General features: G+C 36.7%; 1 protein-coding gene across 2 annotated transcripts in view; it reads left to right on the forward strand.

The window, feature by feature from the left end:
• LOC117415713 (VPS10 domain-containing receptor SorCS1-like) overlaps nucleotides 1–17995 on the forward strand; it is a 127867-nt gene that overhangs the window by 40805 nt on the left and 69067 nt on the right. For both annotated transcript variants that reach the window (XR_004546444.3, XM_034026417.3), the window contains exon 2: nucleotides 9567–9634. Coding sequence is in view for 1 of the 2 variants with exons in the window: in XM_034026417.3 (XP_033882308.3) it covers nucleotides 9567–9634 (68 nt within the window). In the remaining variant the exon portion in view is untranslated. The remainder of the gene's footprint in view (nucleotides 1–9566; nucleotides 9635–17995) is intronic.

The raw sequence follows: 17995 nt of genomic DNA on the forward strand, positions 1-17995 counted from the left end.
CCAACTGGATATCAGAAGAGAGACATTAAATGTTGTGCCAAAAACAAATTATTTGGCAAAATTGCTTTTTTTTTCAGCAGAAAAGAACCAGAACAGATAACATTAGTAAATATATTAACAGTTATTATTTTTTTAAATATATATGTCCTGGCAATCATTCCTCGGTTAAACAAGTGCTTTTAAAGTTCCAAGTTCATCTATACGCCCATTATTAATTACTTTGTGTACATATGTGGACAGTGCTATTGATGAGGTATCTTAATTCCAGTGCTGAGAAGGCAGGATCGTCGAGGGTGGAAATTAATTAATTACATCCCCTCAATACACAAGTGTAATTACATTTAACTGAATTCTCCCAAGCTACAATAAAGGTTTTAGCACATTCTTTTAATGACCAAACACATTTATACACCGTTTTCCTTAATATGTCGAGATTTACTTTGGCTTTAGTGTCTGCAGATCAATTTGATAAATCGGGTCTGACAAATTATTCCTGCAGCCTGCAAGCCATCAAAGTAAGGGCTGTTTTAAAATGTAAAGTGCTAACAAAGACAGCTAACGTGAAAGACACATCAGGAAGAAAAAGCAACAGCATTGCAGTGAATGCAGTAAGCAAGAACAGGCAAACAAGACCGAGTAATAGGATGGCTTTACTGTGTGACACCACAGCTTGCAAAAAGAATATTATTTATGATGTGAAAAAATTCAACATGACTGATCCACCCCCCCAAAAAAATAAAAAATAAATAAATAATCAATTACATCTGTATCGAAGGGTTCCAGAGCCAACCAATGGGTTCAAGTTTAGTGCTGGTCTTTATTATTATTATTATTATTATTTGTTTATTTAGCAGACACCTTTATCCAAGGCGACTTGCAGAGTCAAGGGTGTGTGAACTCATTTAATGCAGATTGGTGGTGTACCCGACCCTTTTTAAAAATACAAAAGTATTATTTATTTTTTTCAGGTACTGTAGTTAAAGCTTTGTAACTGAGGAAGACTCCCAGCCTTTTTTGTCCTTATTATCTAAAGACATTGGTGTGCTACATTTCTTTTTTAATTGAGGGAAGTCTCCACACAAGAAGATTAGTTAAGGCAGTTTGCTAGAACCTCCAAACAATTGGATTGGTCATGTGATAAATCCTGGGATGGAATCTGAGGTTTAGTCGTCTCCATATCCTATATTCTTAAAATTAGTGTGGTCATCTCATGCTAAACAAGATATGCCTTAGCCATTCCTTATTGGGACTTTGGGACCCATTGCAATGAAAAGGTCATGTTTTCCTGACTTTTATGGATCTTACGGATGTAATGTGATCCATTGTCGATAACTCAATTAATGAAATGGTGGGCTAGTTAAGCATCTGTCAATTGTGAATCCCTCTTACTATAATCCTCTTTGCACAACATGGCTGTTTTGTTGGTGTATTTCAGATGCCTACTGGAAATGTACTTTTGAACATTTTGGACTGCAGGCGGTTATATCGGTTGTGTTATGGTTATTTCCGGAGCTGGTATTGTGTTGAAAGACGTAAGGAATAACATGGTGGTAAAACCAAGCCTTTATAAATTTCAAAAGCCACAGTGCTGAAGTTAAAGCCTAAGAATGCCCGAATGGATGACCATTTTGTGTGTAAATTTGATTACACTGTGTAACAATTTTTTTTTTTTTGTTCCTGGGTAGTAAGTGTTATTTCCTAATTGCTTATGCCTCAAAAGTCTAGAAAATGGCTATTATTCCCCACAAACTTTGCTTTTGTGACCAGGACAGTGATATTTTGAAATTTACCTATTTTCCAGAACATTCCAGATAGATTCAGTGCTGAGTAAACTTGGAGTAACTTCTAGAACTTTCCAGTAATATAAATAGTAGTATAAATACAGGGGCCTTAAGCCCACCAGTTCAGTTTAGTTCCAGCTGCCTAAGTGGATACATATCTGCATTTTTCTGAGATGGCATCAAGGTCATAGGAGACTTCAAAATGGTGGCATTCCTGATGGGTCTCCAAGGCGGTTTTACCAAGTTTCCCTGCTATCTTTGCCTTTGGGACAGCAGGGACACCAAGGCGCACTACCACAGGCGGGACTGGCCACAGCGGACCGAGTTCTCTGTGGGGAGGAACAACGTCAAGTGGGAACCACTGGTGGACTCCCAGAAGGTGCTGATGCCACCACTGCACATCAAATTGGGCCTTATGAAACAATTTGTCCGAGCTCTAGATAAGGAGTCGGCAGCCTTCAAGTACCTTCAAGACTTCTTCCCTAAGCTGTCTGAGGCAAAGGTCAAAGCCGGTGTCTTCGTCGGACCACAGATAAAGAAGATCCTGGAGTGCAATGAATTCCCCAAGAAGCTCACTAGTAAGGAGAAAGCGGCTTGGAACAGCTTTGTCGCAGTGGTTCGGGGCTTCCTGGGCAATCACAAGGCCGAAAACTATGTGGAGCTGGTTGAGACTCTGGTGAAGAACTACGGCACAATGGGCTGTAGGATGTCCCTCAAAGTCCATATCCTTGATGCTCATCTTGATAAATTCAAGAAGAACATGGGAGCGTACTCGGAGGAGCAAGGCGAGCGCTTCCACCAGGATATACTGGACTTTGAACGCCGCTACCAAGGACAGTATAACGAGAACATGATGGGAGACTACATTTGGGGGCTGATTCGTGAAAGTGATTTACAGTATAATCGTAAATCTCGAAAAACTACTCACTTCTAAATCTTTCGTAGTCATTTTTGTATTACTTTAGTATAAATACATGTTAATTTGGATTCATATGTTGTTTTTTTCTGACTTTATGTGAACGAAAAGACACAAATTCGCCCGTTTTCTCATTGGAAATAGGTACATTTCAAAATATCACTGTCCTGGTCACAAAAGCAAAGTTTGTGGGGAATAATAGCCATTTTCTATACTTTTGAGGCATAAGCAATTAGGAAATAACACTTACTACCCAGGAACAAAAATTGTGTTACATAGTGTTATGTATTTATTTACCCAACAAATCTCATTTCTACTGAGAATCTGCTTCACCAGCCATTGCTACTTGGTGGTACTGAAGTACAAGAAGGTAAAGAAATAATCAACGTGTAGTTGAGATTTGAACACTGGACCACTAATATCTAAAATCTTGGCTCAAACCATAAAACCAAACTGCCCCCATGGGCCATTATCTGTCAAGGAACTGTCATTACATTAAAATGCCCACAGCTTGAGAATGTAATGAGGTGACAGACACATTTACACACCTTCAAAACCCTGGTATATGTAGCAGTATTCCATGCCAAATCACTGGAAAGCTGGTTAGCCTACTGTGAAATGATAAAATGGAATTCAACACTGCAGTGTGAAAGATGTAATGATCCAGACCAGAATTGTTTTCCTTTTTAGACTTTAGGAGTTATAGGCAACACTGTGATTTGTTTTTTACCCTCTGACTGTGGCACTGCACTCTGTATGCACAAACCCTATTATGATATGGACAGCTAATTGGGCGAGTCGTTCAGTTGATTAACATGGAATGTGAAGAGACTATCATTTGTTTATTTTTGTCCACCAGGAGGTGTAATGAAAATTATCATTATATTTGTCTTTTGCTTTTTCTTTTCACAGTCTGGCTACAACATTTGCAGCCCTCATCCAAAAACTGCTTGGTGTAAATGCAATTTTTCTCTGCAGTTCTTTCCCAGTGGCCTCTGGAATTTTCCACTGAGAGGGAGTTTTTACATTTCAAGTATTTAGTAAACGTACCATAAGTCCTCCAGGAATTATCATTCAAAAGGCTGCAGGGTCCCTACAGTGTAGGTTAATGTAGGGTAACCAGATACGCAAGAGTGTGCTAAATTTTCCTGCTGTTGCATGCTCTTCACAGCAAATCATTTTTAATCACAAGTGTGAGTGATCAGAATCAGATCCCTTTCAGGGTTCGTACGCTAATCTGGAAGTCTGGAAAAAGTATGGAAAAATGCCAAACTGATTTCCAGGGCTGGAAAAAATGCTTGAAAAACCATGTCTCCGTTATGAAAGTCTGGAATTTTGCTAGTATTATGGGATAATGAAAGTAATTCTGCAATTTATTTTTTATTATTAATAATAATTAATCTCAAAAGCGGGTCAGCAGCTCTAGCGACAACTGTCTAAGCAATTTACTAGTAGGAACTATATTGCTTGCGACCAAATTCCACGAGGATTGCCCCGTGTAACACCCCTGACAACGTCCTGACAACTCAAGCAAGCCTATCCAGTCAGCACACTGGTATATGTCACATGACTCTGTCTGCTCCAGTGAATTGAATGGGTAAAATGGACACTACGACGACAGCCAAAATATATACATTTATATTGATGGCTATGATTTGTTAAACAAAGTCACAAACTGGAATTACAAGCTACTGTACTCTGCTCACCAAGATTCACATTTTGTTATCTTGTTGTTATCTTTATTAAATTGTTAACGTTTTTCCCAACCCAGGAAAAAAAAAAATCGAATACAAAACAATAGTTTATCACTGACTCGGATTAAAAACAAAACAAAACTAAACAAAAAACGCTTTCTGTAGCCCCTATGGTGTGTATAACCGTAGCATGTTAACATCGCCTGTACTGTGTTCTTCAGAATACTGGATGCAGCATGCCGCAAATAGGTACTGTACTTGCAATTCTACTTTTATTCACAGTCTCATTGCTATTATTATTATTATTATTATTATTATTATTATTATTATTATTATTATTGGTAGTAGTGACAAATACTGTAATAAAAAAGACAATCAAAGAATAAAAAGAGTATTAATATTATTAATAATTTAGCTAATGCCTTTATCCAAGGTGACTTCCTTAACTTACTCCAGCAGCTTATATTGTTCGTTTTTGGATTGTCCTTTTACTATAGCGAAAAAAAGGCTTTGGACCCAAACAGGGTTGTTATAGCGAGGGTGTACTGCATTTAGTATTTGACTTGTATGTTTTAATATACGATACTTGCACATTTTAATATATAATGCGTGCACATTTGTTATTTCATTTTTGTTATTTTTCACCTCCTATAGTTGTTTGGATCTGTCCAATACCATCCCTTACAAAAAATAAGTATATTGCAAGTATACTTGTGCCAAAATTGTCTGGTTTTAGTATACTATTGGTACAATCATACTATCCTATTTTGGCAAAAGTATACTTGCAGTATACAACTTTTTATATTCTCTTTGTACTTCTCAAACATTGGACATTTCTTAGATTGTATCTTACTTCTCTTTTGCATATCTGCATTGTCTCTTGCTAGATATGCACCTCCATTCTGACAAATACTTTTAGAAAACCAGGTGCAATGTCTGCTCTTGATCAAAAAGCTATAATGCTCTGCGGCTGCCCGCCTATGTGGATAACTATCGAAAAACTAGTAGAAACTAACTAAAACACAAGTCTGGGAAAAACAAATGCAAGTCTGGAAAAAGTATGGGAAAAGTGTGGAATTTTGATGTTGAAAAAGTGTATGAACCCTGCCTTTGATTCAGTGCAGTGAAAACAGACAGAGGGAAACAAGATAAGAGCATTTCAGCAGTTCAGCTTTATTGTCTCGCCTCAGCGACAACCCAACAAACTCTTTCAGCATTCAGCAAATCGAAGGGGCAAAGTTCTTCTGCAAAAATTGACTTCTAGTTTTATTTAAGCTCCTCCATGCAGTTACTTTTCCCTTTTCTATTCCTTTTGCCTCTATCATCCCAGCACCCTGCTGACTGTCCTCCAGAATAGCTGTAGTTTTACTCCAGATGTAACTTAAGAAAGCAATTATATATATATATATATATATATATATATATATATATATATATATATATATATATATATATATATATTTATTCAATATAATAATAATTTATCAGAGAATTTCATTTTTTTATTGCAGAAAACTAGGTCATAACATGTCTCAACCTTATTATAGAATAATCAATGTAACGATATCCTTAGGAAATGCTTTGAACATACTCATAATAATAATGCTAATTGCTTGTAATCCAGTTGCCTACAGTACCCATTAAGGATGTGATGTCTGCTCCTGGTTTCTGTCTCAATAAAATAATCATTTTGAATCAATTTTTTTATTTTTCATCTTAATCCACTTTCAAATAAATCACCCAGCCCAGCCTCCCCAGTGCCATGTACCCATAGTAGATTATGCATTGAGTTATCTCCTGAGTGCTTGCTGGGTGCCCCTGCATCCTATTTCAATAATTGTGTCAAGTGTTATCTTACCCTGGTGGCAAAGTACTAAACAGTGATTTATTGCTTGAATAAAGATTGTTTTCAGAAAACGTATTCATTTAAAGTTGCACACATACACACTCATGCGGTATCCATTATTCATAGTATACTAATGATTCTTACTGAATGCTAGGTTAAGTTCAAAGTACAAATACATTTGTGCTTGCTGATTATAGACGCTGGTTTCATGCTGGGGAAGTGGGCTTCTCTTTTCAGTTATTCAGATCAGAAGAATAATTTTTATGCACATCCAAGCATTAATGCACTTGCAATGGATTATCATTGCAGAATCGTTTTGTTTGTATTTAGTGTGTTTTTTTTTCTATGTTATGGTTTTCCTTTTCCCTTATGTGAAAAGAAGTGACATAGGCAATAAAGAACACGTTGGTGTAAAATAGGATTGTGGGAAGAGATTGCAGATTGAGTCCTTCATCTCTTTTGGTATCTTGAAACCACATGTACTGGGCAGAGCATTGTCTTCTGTATTACTAGTCAATCTCAATTTTCAAACTACAACACAAAAGCATTTGATTAAATAAATAATTATGTTAGCCAACTGACACTACTGTGTTGAACGATTTCATTTCAAACCGCAGCAAATTGTCCAGCTACCAGCACTGAAATAAAGCTTGCATTTACCAACAGTATATTCCAACTGTAATTTGGGATCACAGCAACACAACTGAATCCATCAGCACAAGCAAAATGCCTCTTCATTTTCTGATGAATTGTCCTGCTCTATGGTTCTGTTGAATTAAACTTCCAGACATAGATGGACAAGTATGTTTTTATTTTAAAATATATACATACAGGTTTTTATTTTTTATACAGCTAAATCACAGTGAAAACTAAACTCTAGTTAATTGAATGGATCTTTCCTTTTGACAGACTTACTGTCTTCTTGTCTTAAACATTGTATAATAAGGCATACATTTTGTCATTCTGAGGCCATTATAGATAACAAGGGTCTTTATGACTGTTGATTGGAGTGGGGATCTGTCATAGGAGTCATTATTTCAACCTGCCCACCATTTTGAGAATTCATTTAATGTGACAATAATTAAAATGAAGCCCTTTTATGAGAATTTGCTGTCAAAACACAAATGATCCAGAAAGACATACAGTAAGGCACTAAATTATGAACCCACTTGCCAAATAAAAAGCCAATGGTGGACACCAGTCAGCCCCCTCTGATCGGCTCTACTACAAAATCTGATCAGCACACCTTTATATGAAGTGCCATAGCTGAATAGTTTCCAGACAAACAAATATCTTTAAAGGAAAGCCCTGTATCTTCCTTCCTTTTTTTTTTAATACTATCATTCGTTTTGCCAGAAAGTGTCTCTTGGGAAGCAGTATTTACAGTTTAGCAAATGCACAAGCTTAATTGGCATACTTAGTAAATTAGCATATGTACGTTCCAGTGGGGAGCCATCTGATATCGCAGTTAGGTGCTGGCCACCTACATTAGTCTCCATATGCGGCAGACAGAAGGCTCATATGCACACTGTCCTTCAGCTGATGAATGGAAGCAGCGGCCCTGTGTTTCACTGTGACTTTCATAGAATCAGTATTAATTGCTGGTTCCTTCCTCCCCACTGCAATGCTCTTCAAACACATCTTGCCCAGTAGCGGTACCGGCTGGGAGAGGTGATGTGTGAGCAGCTGGGTGTTCATTTACAGCTGGTGACTACCGTTGCTTCTTGCTTGGTCATTAAAATTCATTGGCCTCTGTGGAAATCTAAGGTTAAGCCCTCTGTGGGCGCAAATGACTTCTAAAGATGACTAAAGATCTCTGCAGTGAAGCATGACCTTATATCTATTATATTTTATTATGCAGACGTTCACGGATAAAACATTGTGTTTCATAACAAAACTGCGGTGGTACAGATGTTACCGAGGCACAGCTGTCCCTACAAGATGAAACTCTGCTGTCAAACATTTTAAGTAAGTTAGGAGAAGAAGAAGAAGAAGAAATCTCCTTTCTTGCAGTCTAAAGATAGCTGTGTTGCATAATGAGAGGCAATAGCCTAAGTGCAATAGGAAGTGCTGAATCAGGAGCACAATGCTACTCTAATGAGAAACCGTGTGAGTTGTGCATAGTTACAGGACATGGCATCAGAGGATAAGAGTGTGGGAGTCAGCGTGTCAACCAGCTGTGATGCAGAGTATATCCGAGCAAGGAAACGGTGGAGAGTCAGCCTACGGAGTCAGCTCAGCCAATCTTTATACTCAGGGATCTGACCTTAGAACGATAACCCTGAGGATACTGACACTGCACTTGTGAAGGGTTGAAACTCACAATGAGAAGACAATGGTTGTCGCTGGCCAAACGGTGCGATGGCCGGCAGGAGTGCGGATTGAAGGAGTTTTGTTCATGTTATGATAATGATTGCACTTGAAATAAGTAATCTCAACACTGTTTCATCATCAGACGCCTATGTTTTAAGATAAATGGCTAGTGTGTAACTTTTGTTATCTTCCTTCATATAGTTATTTTTACAACCCCTATATACTGTACATAACTCCTAGCATTCTTCTATAGTATGTTAGAAGCAAAAAGACACCTAATATGTCTATATATCCCTTAAATACTTCATGTACCACCAATGCTAGGTACCGGTATGTCTTGGATACAAATTGCATTATCCATCAAAATGCCACAAGATTAAATTAATTTCAAATCCTTATGAATCCCCAGCCATTGAGTACATTTTTTGCTGCTTCCTGTATTTTTATCCAGCTGCAGGCAGAATTTGATTTTTGGTCTTTTTCCTCCTTAAGGAATTCAACTGGCCCATTTTCCAGATCTCTTAAGTGCATAGTTTGTTATATTTACTTTACAATATTTATATCTAATCTGATATGATAAAACAACGAGCAAGCAATACATAGTATACGTTAGTTTGATGTGTTACTGAAAATATAAATAACCATTGCTCTGCTTCTTTGCAACCATCTGATCATTTAATTAAAATGTATGGCCAAATGAAGAAAATAGATTGCATGTCATTCTTGAAAAAAAACTATTTTGAAAAAAATAATTGTTTGTCAAAGCTGTGGACAGTGCCTTGGTTAAAGGTTTTCATGAAGCCAGTAAGCAGAATATTTAAAACATAAAATGTTACGGATGATTATACCAGCTGCATGCTGGCTCTTAACAAAAAGTGATTTGCATTAATGCTGTTATCATTTCATCCCGTAATACCAAAACCGCTTTGAAAAAATGTCAAGCCTTCCCCAAAGTCATTGTGGGAGCAATGTGTTGTAACTGAGATTGAGAGTTGGATGCTTTTCCTGTTTTGCAGGTGATTCTCATCCTTACGAAGCTGTTTGACTTCAACCTGGGAAGTGTCACAGAGAGCTCTTTGTGGAGGTAAGAAAAAAGGGACTTTAAACCTGCACCACATTTATGAGCTTTGGGTATCAAAACATGTTGGAAAATATGATTTCAAACCTTTTATATAATTGAAAGAGAGATCTGAGGCATGTTTGCAAAATTATAAACATACCTTTATTTTATAAACGTAATATTCAAGTGGAGTAATAATGAATCGTGCTTGATATGTAAATGAACGATGTTTTATTTGAAAAAAAAGGAAGACGGCAGTTTTTTCTTACCTTTTAAAATAATAGCAATTAAAAGTATAATATATGTCATGAATCCAAATGTGAAGAACATAATAATTTCCAATCCAATTCCCATGATTGTAATCAGCAATTACAATCCCCCACCAACACCAACACTACCACCAACAGGAGAATGCACAGCAACAGCTAAGGTAAGAGTTACAGTGACATTGTCTTTCTCTCTATGTTGAAGGATTCTCTACTGACACAATCGTCCTTAACTGTCACCTTGGTCACCACAAGTCCAGGCACACTAATATCATCACTCTAACACTTGCTCTATAAAGGATATTCACTTGTGATTTTGCGTTTCTTCTGCTTCCACTCTACTTTCTGCGGGTTTTAATGGGGTCTTTATATCCAAAAAAAGGTTCTGGCCAGATCTTTCCTGTTTTTTTTTCTCAGAAGTAACCATTAGTAACCATGCCAGTGGTACAGTATTCAATATGGTGTTTAATTGAACACATACATTATTGTTAATATGCAAGGCAAGCATGGCAAAGTATACCAGTCACACTACAGTAGAAGCATGAGAAACATGTAGAAAAATGCAAAATGAATGTTAACAGGGAGGATTATTTGGTAACATGTGTTTTCCGTGGCATAAATAAGTATTTACTTGATATGCAGTTACCCGTTTATTGAAGTTCAGTCACATGTTAATACACAGTCAATAGACAGAAACAGAAATGTTACGATATGAACATGACAAGAGATCAGTGTTATTCCAAAACATAATAACCATTGTTTTACATACAGTAGTTAGGTGTTTATAGCTTAATATTTGCTAGTGCAGGAAAGTAATATACTGTAAGTCTTAATAAACACATTCAACCTACGTATGAGGCATATGAGCACACCACTACCATAGCAGTCAAAAGGAGGACACACACAAGCAGTCCATTTTTATATCTATGGACTTTATTACCATGTTGTTTATCTAGATGATTAAGTGCAAATCAATAAAATACTAATTATATCATGCAAAATAAAGCATTACTGGTGATACAGTGGGTATGAATCCCATTCAAACATTCAGTCCTCAGGAGACAGAAGTTGCCATCACAGAATTATTATGTAAGTAGGAAAAGGAAAACAGTTCCCAGACTGAAGGACAGAGTTTATTTCAGTCAGGATGTTGCTTGAGTTTGCATCTGCAGTTAATATTGATATCTTCAAGTTGGCAGAAACCAAAGCGTCTATTTTATTTCCCCATAGTGATTCCCACACAAAGGTCAATAAGACTTGATTCCCTTTCTGCTTGATCTTGTGTGAAAGAAATGTGGAACAGCTGAAGGATCTCCTAAAGTACTATGCCCCACTGGATCAACCATCTCTCAGTGACAAATACAGTTTCTGGAAAGAATGAATAAAGGATTTGCTCAACTGGTGTCTGAAAGTAATTGTACAGCAAGCTGGTTACTGTGTTGTACGCGTACTCTGCAGTACGTAGTTGTCAGATGGAGAATACCAGAGGGATGCCATTCCAGTGCAGCATCTTTCAAGGTTATCCACAGGATTCATTTAGCTGGACACTTTTTTATGACTTGCCTCTTGCTATTCTCATGGCCTTTTGTGATGGAAACAGAAAATTGGTTTCCATTGCTGTGTTGTCTCATCCCTTTTTGAGGTTGATTTAGTGGGATTCAGTGTGTGTGAGGTTGTGTATTAATCACTTGGAAGGGATGCTCTTTTTCTTATGTTTCATAAGCTTCACTTCTAGGGGTTGAGAAGACGGATCCCAAAATGTAAGCTGACTGTTATTAGGGATGGGAATTTTAAACGTTTAAACGTATAAACTCTAAATGGGGGGTAAAACGTTTAATAATATGCTATACGTATAACCGATCACGTGACAAATGTCACCAAACGCATATTTTTTATGCATTCATTTTAGTAATTTATCATCAGTAGTCCGTCGCGTATCAGACTGCTCTAGTGCCACAGGAAGGGTGGATATTCTAAAAAGGAAGGGGTTTGGCAATTGCCTCCAAGTAGCTTTTCTAATTGGTGCAACAGAAAGATTGACACTGGGGCGGGTTTTATTCTCGGTTGATCTGGCGCTTCATTGGTGCACTGTGTGTGTGTGTTCATGCCTGTAGTAGGTGTGGTATGGTATCAATTCCATGGCAGGGTTAAATAACGTTAATGACCAGCGTTTTTTTTTTTTTTTTGAGTTTGTTCTATATTTAAAATGGCATCTCTAAACAAAGGAAGCCACGTTTGGAAGTATTTTGAGGAACCAGACAAGAAAACCATGGTATAAAAAAAAGTTAAATGCTTCACAGTTTGAATTGAAAACATTCAGAATTATTGTGGACGGAGCTACTCATGGCAATAAAAAGCAAACATCCATAACAACATTTGGCCGAACATTGGGCGTGATCACGTTATCCCCTATGAGAACAGTATGTGTGAATCGTGAATGCAGCAGTTTTTAAATCGATGTAAGATTATCCCAATACTGTGCTGGCCAATAAAACAATAACAGCGAGAAAATCGTGTTGCAGCTGTTAATACAAAACTTTCAAAGGGAGATAAAGTTGCAATTACCACAGACTCGTGGACCCCATTCCCCAATCTTCCCATAGGTGGAAGGCTTTTTTCTCTTGAAATTGTTCTGTAAGTTACGTTATTTAGTAATACTTGACCTACTTGATATACAATTAACTGAACAAGAAGGCAAACATTATATTAATTACTTAATATATTACTTGCGTGTGTGTTAATTTGGCATTTAAAATAGGACGTGTGGAAAGGTTTGGGAGGTTTATGTACATTAGTACAGTATGTAGAGGAGAGTGGCGTTTGATTAGAGTACTCGGAAATTGTAATGCTCATCTCGAGCAACAACAGATCTCAAAAATCTCACCGCTACTATCAAAGATCACAAACTTTTAAATCTCTGAGGCAGACTTTTTAATATCAGTCACAGTGCTTTTTAAAATGCCAAACTATTGTGTTATTTTATCCCTGGAAATTACCTTTTCCAGAAGTGAAAGTATTTCCAACTTTTTTTCAATTGTAAGCACAACTCGCTTTCGCACTGTACAGAGGGTGATGGTCGTTTTTTGGGGGAAAGTTACTTATAACAAAAAAAAATAAAAAATACAAAAAAAATGTAATAGGTTCCTGTTTTGTTGTTGTTAAATGAACCTTTAAGAAACACACTATTCTTTAAAACATTATACTATCCAAAAATGTGTTCAATATGTATATAGTATATAGTTACATCTTCACTAGCAACTTTAATTACAACCATAAATATAAACATTTCAATATATACTTTGATGTGTACATGTTTTTTTTGTAGTTAAGTCTTAGCGATGTTAAAAGGTTATTTGCTTATTTAGGGTTTATTTGCTTAAATACTAACCAGGGCTGTCAGTATCAGAATGTAATATAAAGAGTGTGTGTGTGTGTGTGTATGTAGATATGGTTTAAATGTTTAAACGCTGACATTTCAAAGAGTTTAAACGTTCATAAAAATTTATCAAACGCACATCCCTAACTATTATATTTTTTAGCCAGGTTCTTGACATATGCCATGGGTGGCCAAATGCTCAGACCTTACAAGCCGCATACCAAAATTTCCACATGGTCGAGAGCCGCAAGACACATACCATAAAACATTAAATGTTTGCGAGCAAGGCATTTTAAATACTAGCATTGTTGTGCGGTACAGTAGTTGTTAGGCTATCTCTTGATGGCAGCAAAATACACAAGAACAAGGGATAGAATATTGCCTACACAGTTTCTGTGTTATTTGTATTGTACTACAGTGTATTAAACTTTAAATGTAACACTACAGTGTTTTTCCATTATTTCTGTTTATACTGTATGTATTATGCACTTTAAATAAAATATATTCAGTTACTATGAAGCAAAATACAATAACTGACCAGATTTCACCCAAAACACTACATAACAATAAGGATTCTTTTTGACAGATCTGAATGCTGGGTTTTATTAATTTTTTTTGTATGACTGCTGCATGTATTAAATACTTTTGAGAGCACTGTGGATGACAAATGCACTGTATTTATTTTGAAAGGGATTACAGTACCTGCTCATGACGAGACGTAAGATATGTAAATATAATATTAAATTTAGACCGGCAATATAACATGTAACTATGCATTGTCTAGTCTAGCACCAGTGCTCCAATTTTATAAAAATGATTAATTCATCTGAATAAGGACATTTGCCATACAAAACTCGCTTGAGTCGTTAAATCAGCTTCTTTACTGAACGCCGAAAGCAGCATCTGCCTAAAGTCTGATCCAGGAGGATATTCAGATGAAAATGTGTTGTGATTTGTGTTCATAATGAACCAAGTGTGTATGATTTGTTGCAGATGAGAAACAGGTTTACCACTGCTTTCAGTGAAAGTGAACTCTGTCTCCCAGTCTGGTTTAAAGCCTCATACTTGTATTTATTACTCGTGGATGGTTTGCCCAATGCCATTGTCTCCACAAAACAAACAAACTCTTAATTCAAAATGATGAAATTTACTTTCAACTGCACACCTGGCTTCGAAATACCCATGCGCCACAGAGCGGTGTCGAAGGTCAACAAGTGACGAAATATCCTTGCAGTGAACATGCAGGCTCAAAGAAACAGGCGAGAGAGAACGAGAGAGAAGAAGGAATAATTAACACGAATGAATACAATTAATAAACGTTGTGTTTATTTTTACGTTCTCTCTTTTCATTTTTGTTTATTATTCTTTCTTCAGTTCATTCGAGCCACAAAGCGTGCGTCACCCAGCATTTCACCGGGAGACGCACTTGAACTGCAAAAGAGCCGCTGGCTTGACCACCCCTGACATATGCAGTCATTTTCAAGTTGATGGCAAACTGCTGCACCACACAGCTATAGCCCTTCATAACCTCTTAATTGCAACTTCAGAATTTGAGGTGTATCATTATCTAAAGTTCAGTTTGCTGGATGGGAATGTAGGTAACATACTGTAAGGTTTTAGTAAATGCTGACATAAAGTGAATATGCCAGTTTTTAAACTTATATGTACTGCACATATACATACACATTGGTTAATATTATACTTAATAACACTTACATGCATTAAAAAAAGTAATGGCCCAAAAAAATGTAATTACATTTGTGAACTTTGTAACCCCCAAACTAACATTCTTTATTCCCTCATTTGAATTACTAACAGTTTTATGTGTGTCTGTGTGTGTGTGTATATATATATATATATATATATATATATATATATATATATTGTGCTCTGCAAGTGTGTGTGTTTTGTGGTCTGGGGCCAAGATGGCTGCCTTTGCACAGCTTAATTGTTTGTTTAAATGTTTATTTAATTAGAAAAGTGTGGAATGTAGCCAGTGGGTAATTGATTGATTGATTGATTGCCAATCAACCCCTGGCCACATGGTATAAAAGTAGACAAGTACATGTTTGTTTGGAGCGGGTTGGGGGTTGGGGGTTGGGGGTTGGGGGTTGGGGGTTGGGCTTAGACATAAGTGTAGTATGTATGTATATTTTAAGGAGTAAGTAGCAGGGTTCTGGAATATATAGCGTTATACGTCCCCACATGTTGCTACAACTGCTTAAATAGCGTCCCTGTCATTTTTCTTTTCATTGTTAACATCCTGACAACTTTTTATACTTATAACTTTAAAGTCTGTTTCAAAGCTATTTTAAAAAAATGTCCACTCTAGTGCACTGTGGTTTGAGATCTGTCCTCCAATTCATCGCAGGAAGAGCGATTAAAAAACAAAGAAACAAACATAACAACAACTGCTCTGGCGTTTCTGTTCCATACCACATCATGGATCATTATTGCTGTGTTACCTTTTGTTACCTGTTTGGCAAAAATCCTTACACTGTCAGTGCACTTGAGCGGACATTTTGAAAAGAGCTCCGAAACATACTTTATAAGTGTAAAAAGTTGTCAGGATGTTAACAATGAAAAGAAAAATAACAGGTATGTTATTTAAACAGTTTTAGCAACACATGGGGACGTATAACGCTATATTTTTCAGAACCCCGCTATTTACTCTTTAAGAGGGAACATAGCCCACAGTGTTGAACTATAGGGAGCTGTGTGTACAGTACATCTGAAGAGATTCTTCTGCACAAATTTGATGCTACCTTAGACTTACAGGGGAAACAGCTGCAGATCCTGGCTCAGACAGCCTGCTGGGTTTAAGGAGGAGAAACACTTGCATTCAGTCAATTCATAAATAAATGTTGAATACTCAGCAAACCTGCCACCTATTTTGCAAATCAAGCTGTTTACTGAGTATCATGTAGCCTAATTATCCAATTAATGACCTTTCATTAATCAATTACAGTGCTTTTTGTGGTCAATTAATTTTCAGTGTGAAAAGGGCATTGACATATGCAAAATGTTGGATTAGTTATGATAGCTGTGATTTATTAAATGTCTCGTCTCCATCGCATCATTAGTGTGCTTTTCTGCATGCCCTTGTTGGATTGTTCTGAAGCTCCATCTTAAACAGTTATTAAATGTCATGTATCTGCATTTCACCTCAAACACCAATTTTAGATGTTTAAAAAAAAAAAAAAAGATTGAAAGGCATTATCTTTTAAGTACTTTAATGACCCAACACAGCAAAACATTTCCCCCTATCTGATTTGATCCGTTTAAAAGTGGAAAACCTTAATTACTGTGGAAACTTCTCAAAATGTGGTGTCACTCATGAAGATTGGTTTAACAGTGACATTAGATTTATTATTATTATTATTATTATTTATTTCTTAGCAGACGCCCTTATCCAGGGCGACTTACAATTAGTCTCTCAAAGGGATAATAAGAGCTAATTACAAGCCCACGGAGAGCTGTATGAAACCGTATCAAGTAAATGTATTTTTTTAAAATAAATGTGTATGCATGTTCCAATATGGGAAAGGTTTATTAAAACTGTAGGATAGAAGTAAGAGTAGCAATACCACAGGGTATATATTATGGGCCTCTTAAAGTTGACATTACTCTAACGCTGTGCTTGTTAACATTTTCTTAAAAAAGATTAAACATAAAAGATGTTGCAGCACAATCTCTGAATGCATCTTGAAAAGCTGCAGCATGCTCTGGAGATGAAGCCGTTGAGTTTTGTGAAAGTGAGAGTCATGGAGTCTATTCATTTGGCTGCCTTAGGAGAGATTTAAAAAAAAAAACCTTGAAAAAAATCTTCCACTGTGAGTTAAGCAAAGAGCAATGCGGGCCAGGCTATGGTGAGGGCAATGAAGAGCCACACTGCTTAAATTAAAAAGAAAGAAAGAAATACATAAAATAAGACATTTACAGAATCTGCACACAATATTTAAGCACCTGCCATCTGTAGCAGAGTTTTGTACAAGGGGCTGTCCCTCACACAGTGATATATTTAGTTGTAAAGGCGTCACTGACATTCTGTAATATATACAGTAAGATTGCATCTCGTTGTTGCAAAGAGGTTTCACTCTACGAACCGAGGCTGTTTTTCCACTCAGCTACATAAAACGTCAATGTAATATAACCCTCATTTTATCTACCTGTTAAATGAAATCATACATTTTCCATTTGCACTAACAACTTGTCCAATTAAAAAAAAAAACTTTCCTGAGCACTTCACAGGCAAGAAATGGTGTGATAAATCAAATCTTGGTACTGCAAGGGTAAACTCTTCGAAAAAAATGTTACCATGAAATATAAATCACAGCTCTTATTTCTTAATTCATTAATTAAAAGGAGAACGTGTAATGCAAGTGTCAGCTTTGAAGATCTACAGAGCTCATGCAGATTTCTTGATGCTTTTCTGCTTTGCCATCGACAGACCCTTTTTAAGATTTTTTTGCCTCAATAATGTTTTATTCTGTGCAATGTTGTATTATTGCTGTTGCCAGAGGCCATAAAGGGATGCATTACATTTATTTCCCATGTTCCGTCCTGGTCATCCAAGCCGACAGGCTTGTGCTGAAGGCACAGTCATATCCCATATGTCATGTTCATCTGTGAGCCACTCTATATGTACAAGAAGTGTATGAGTTATGGCAGACCTTGTACCCCACAAGTTGCAGGAGGTGTGAGCTGTGATGTACTGATGGCATGATAGGGGGATTTTCTTTT

The sequence above is a fragment of the Acipenser ruthenus genome, chromosome 7 (assembly GCF_902713425.1).
Source record: "Acipenser ruthenus chromosome 7, fAciRut3.2 maternal haplotype, whole genome shotgun sequence".
Taxonomy (NCBI): domain Eukaryota; kingdom Metazoa; phylum Chordata; class Actinopteri; order Acipenseriformes; family Acipenseridae; genus Acipenser; species Acipenser ruthenus.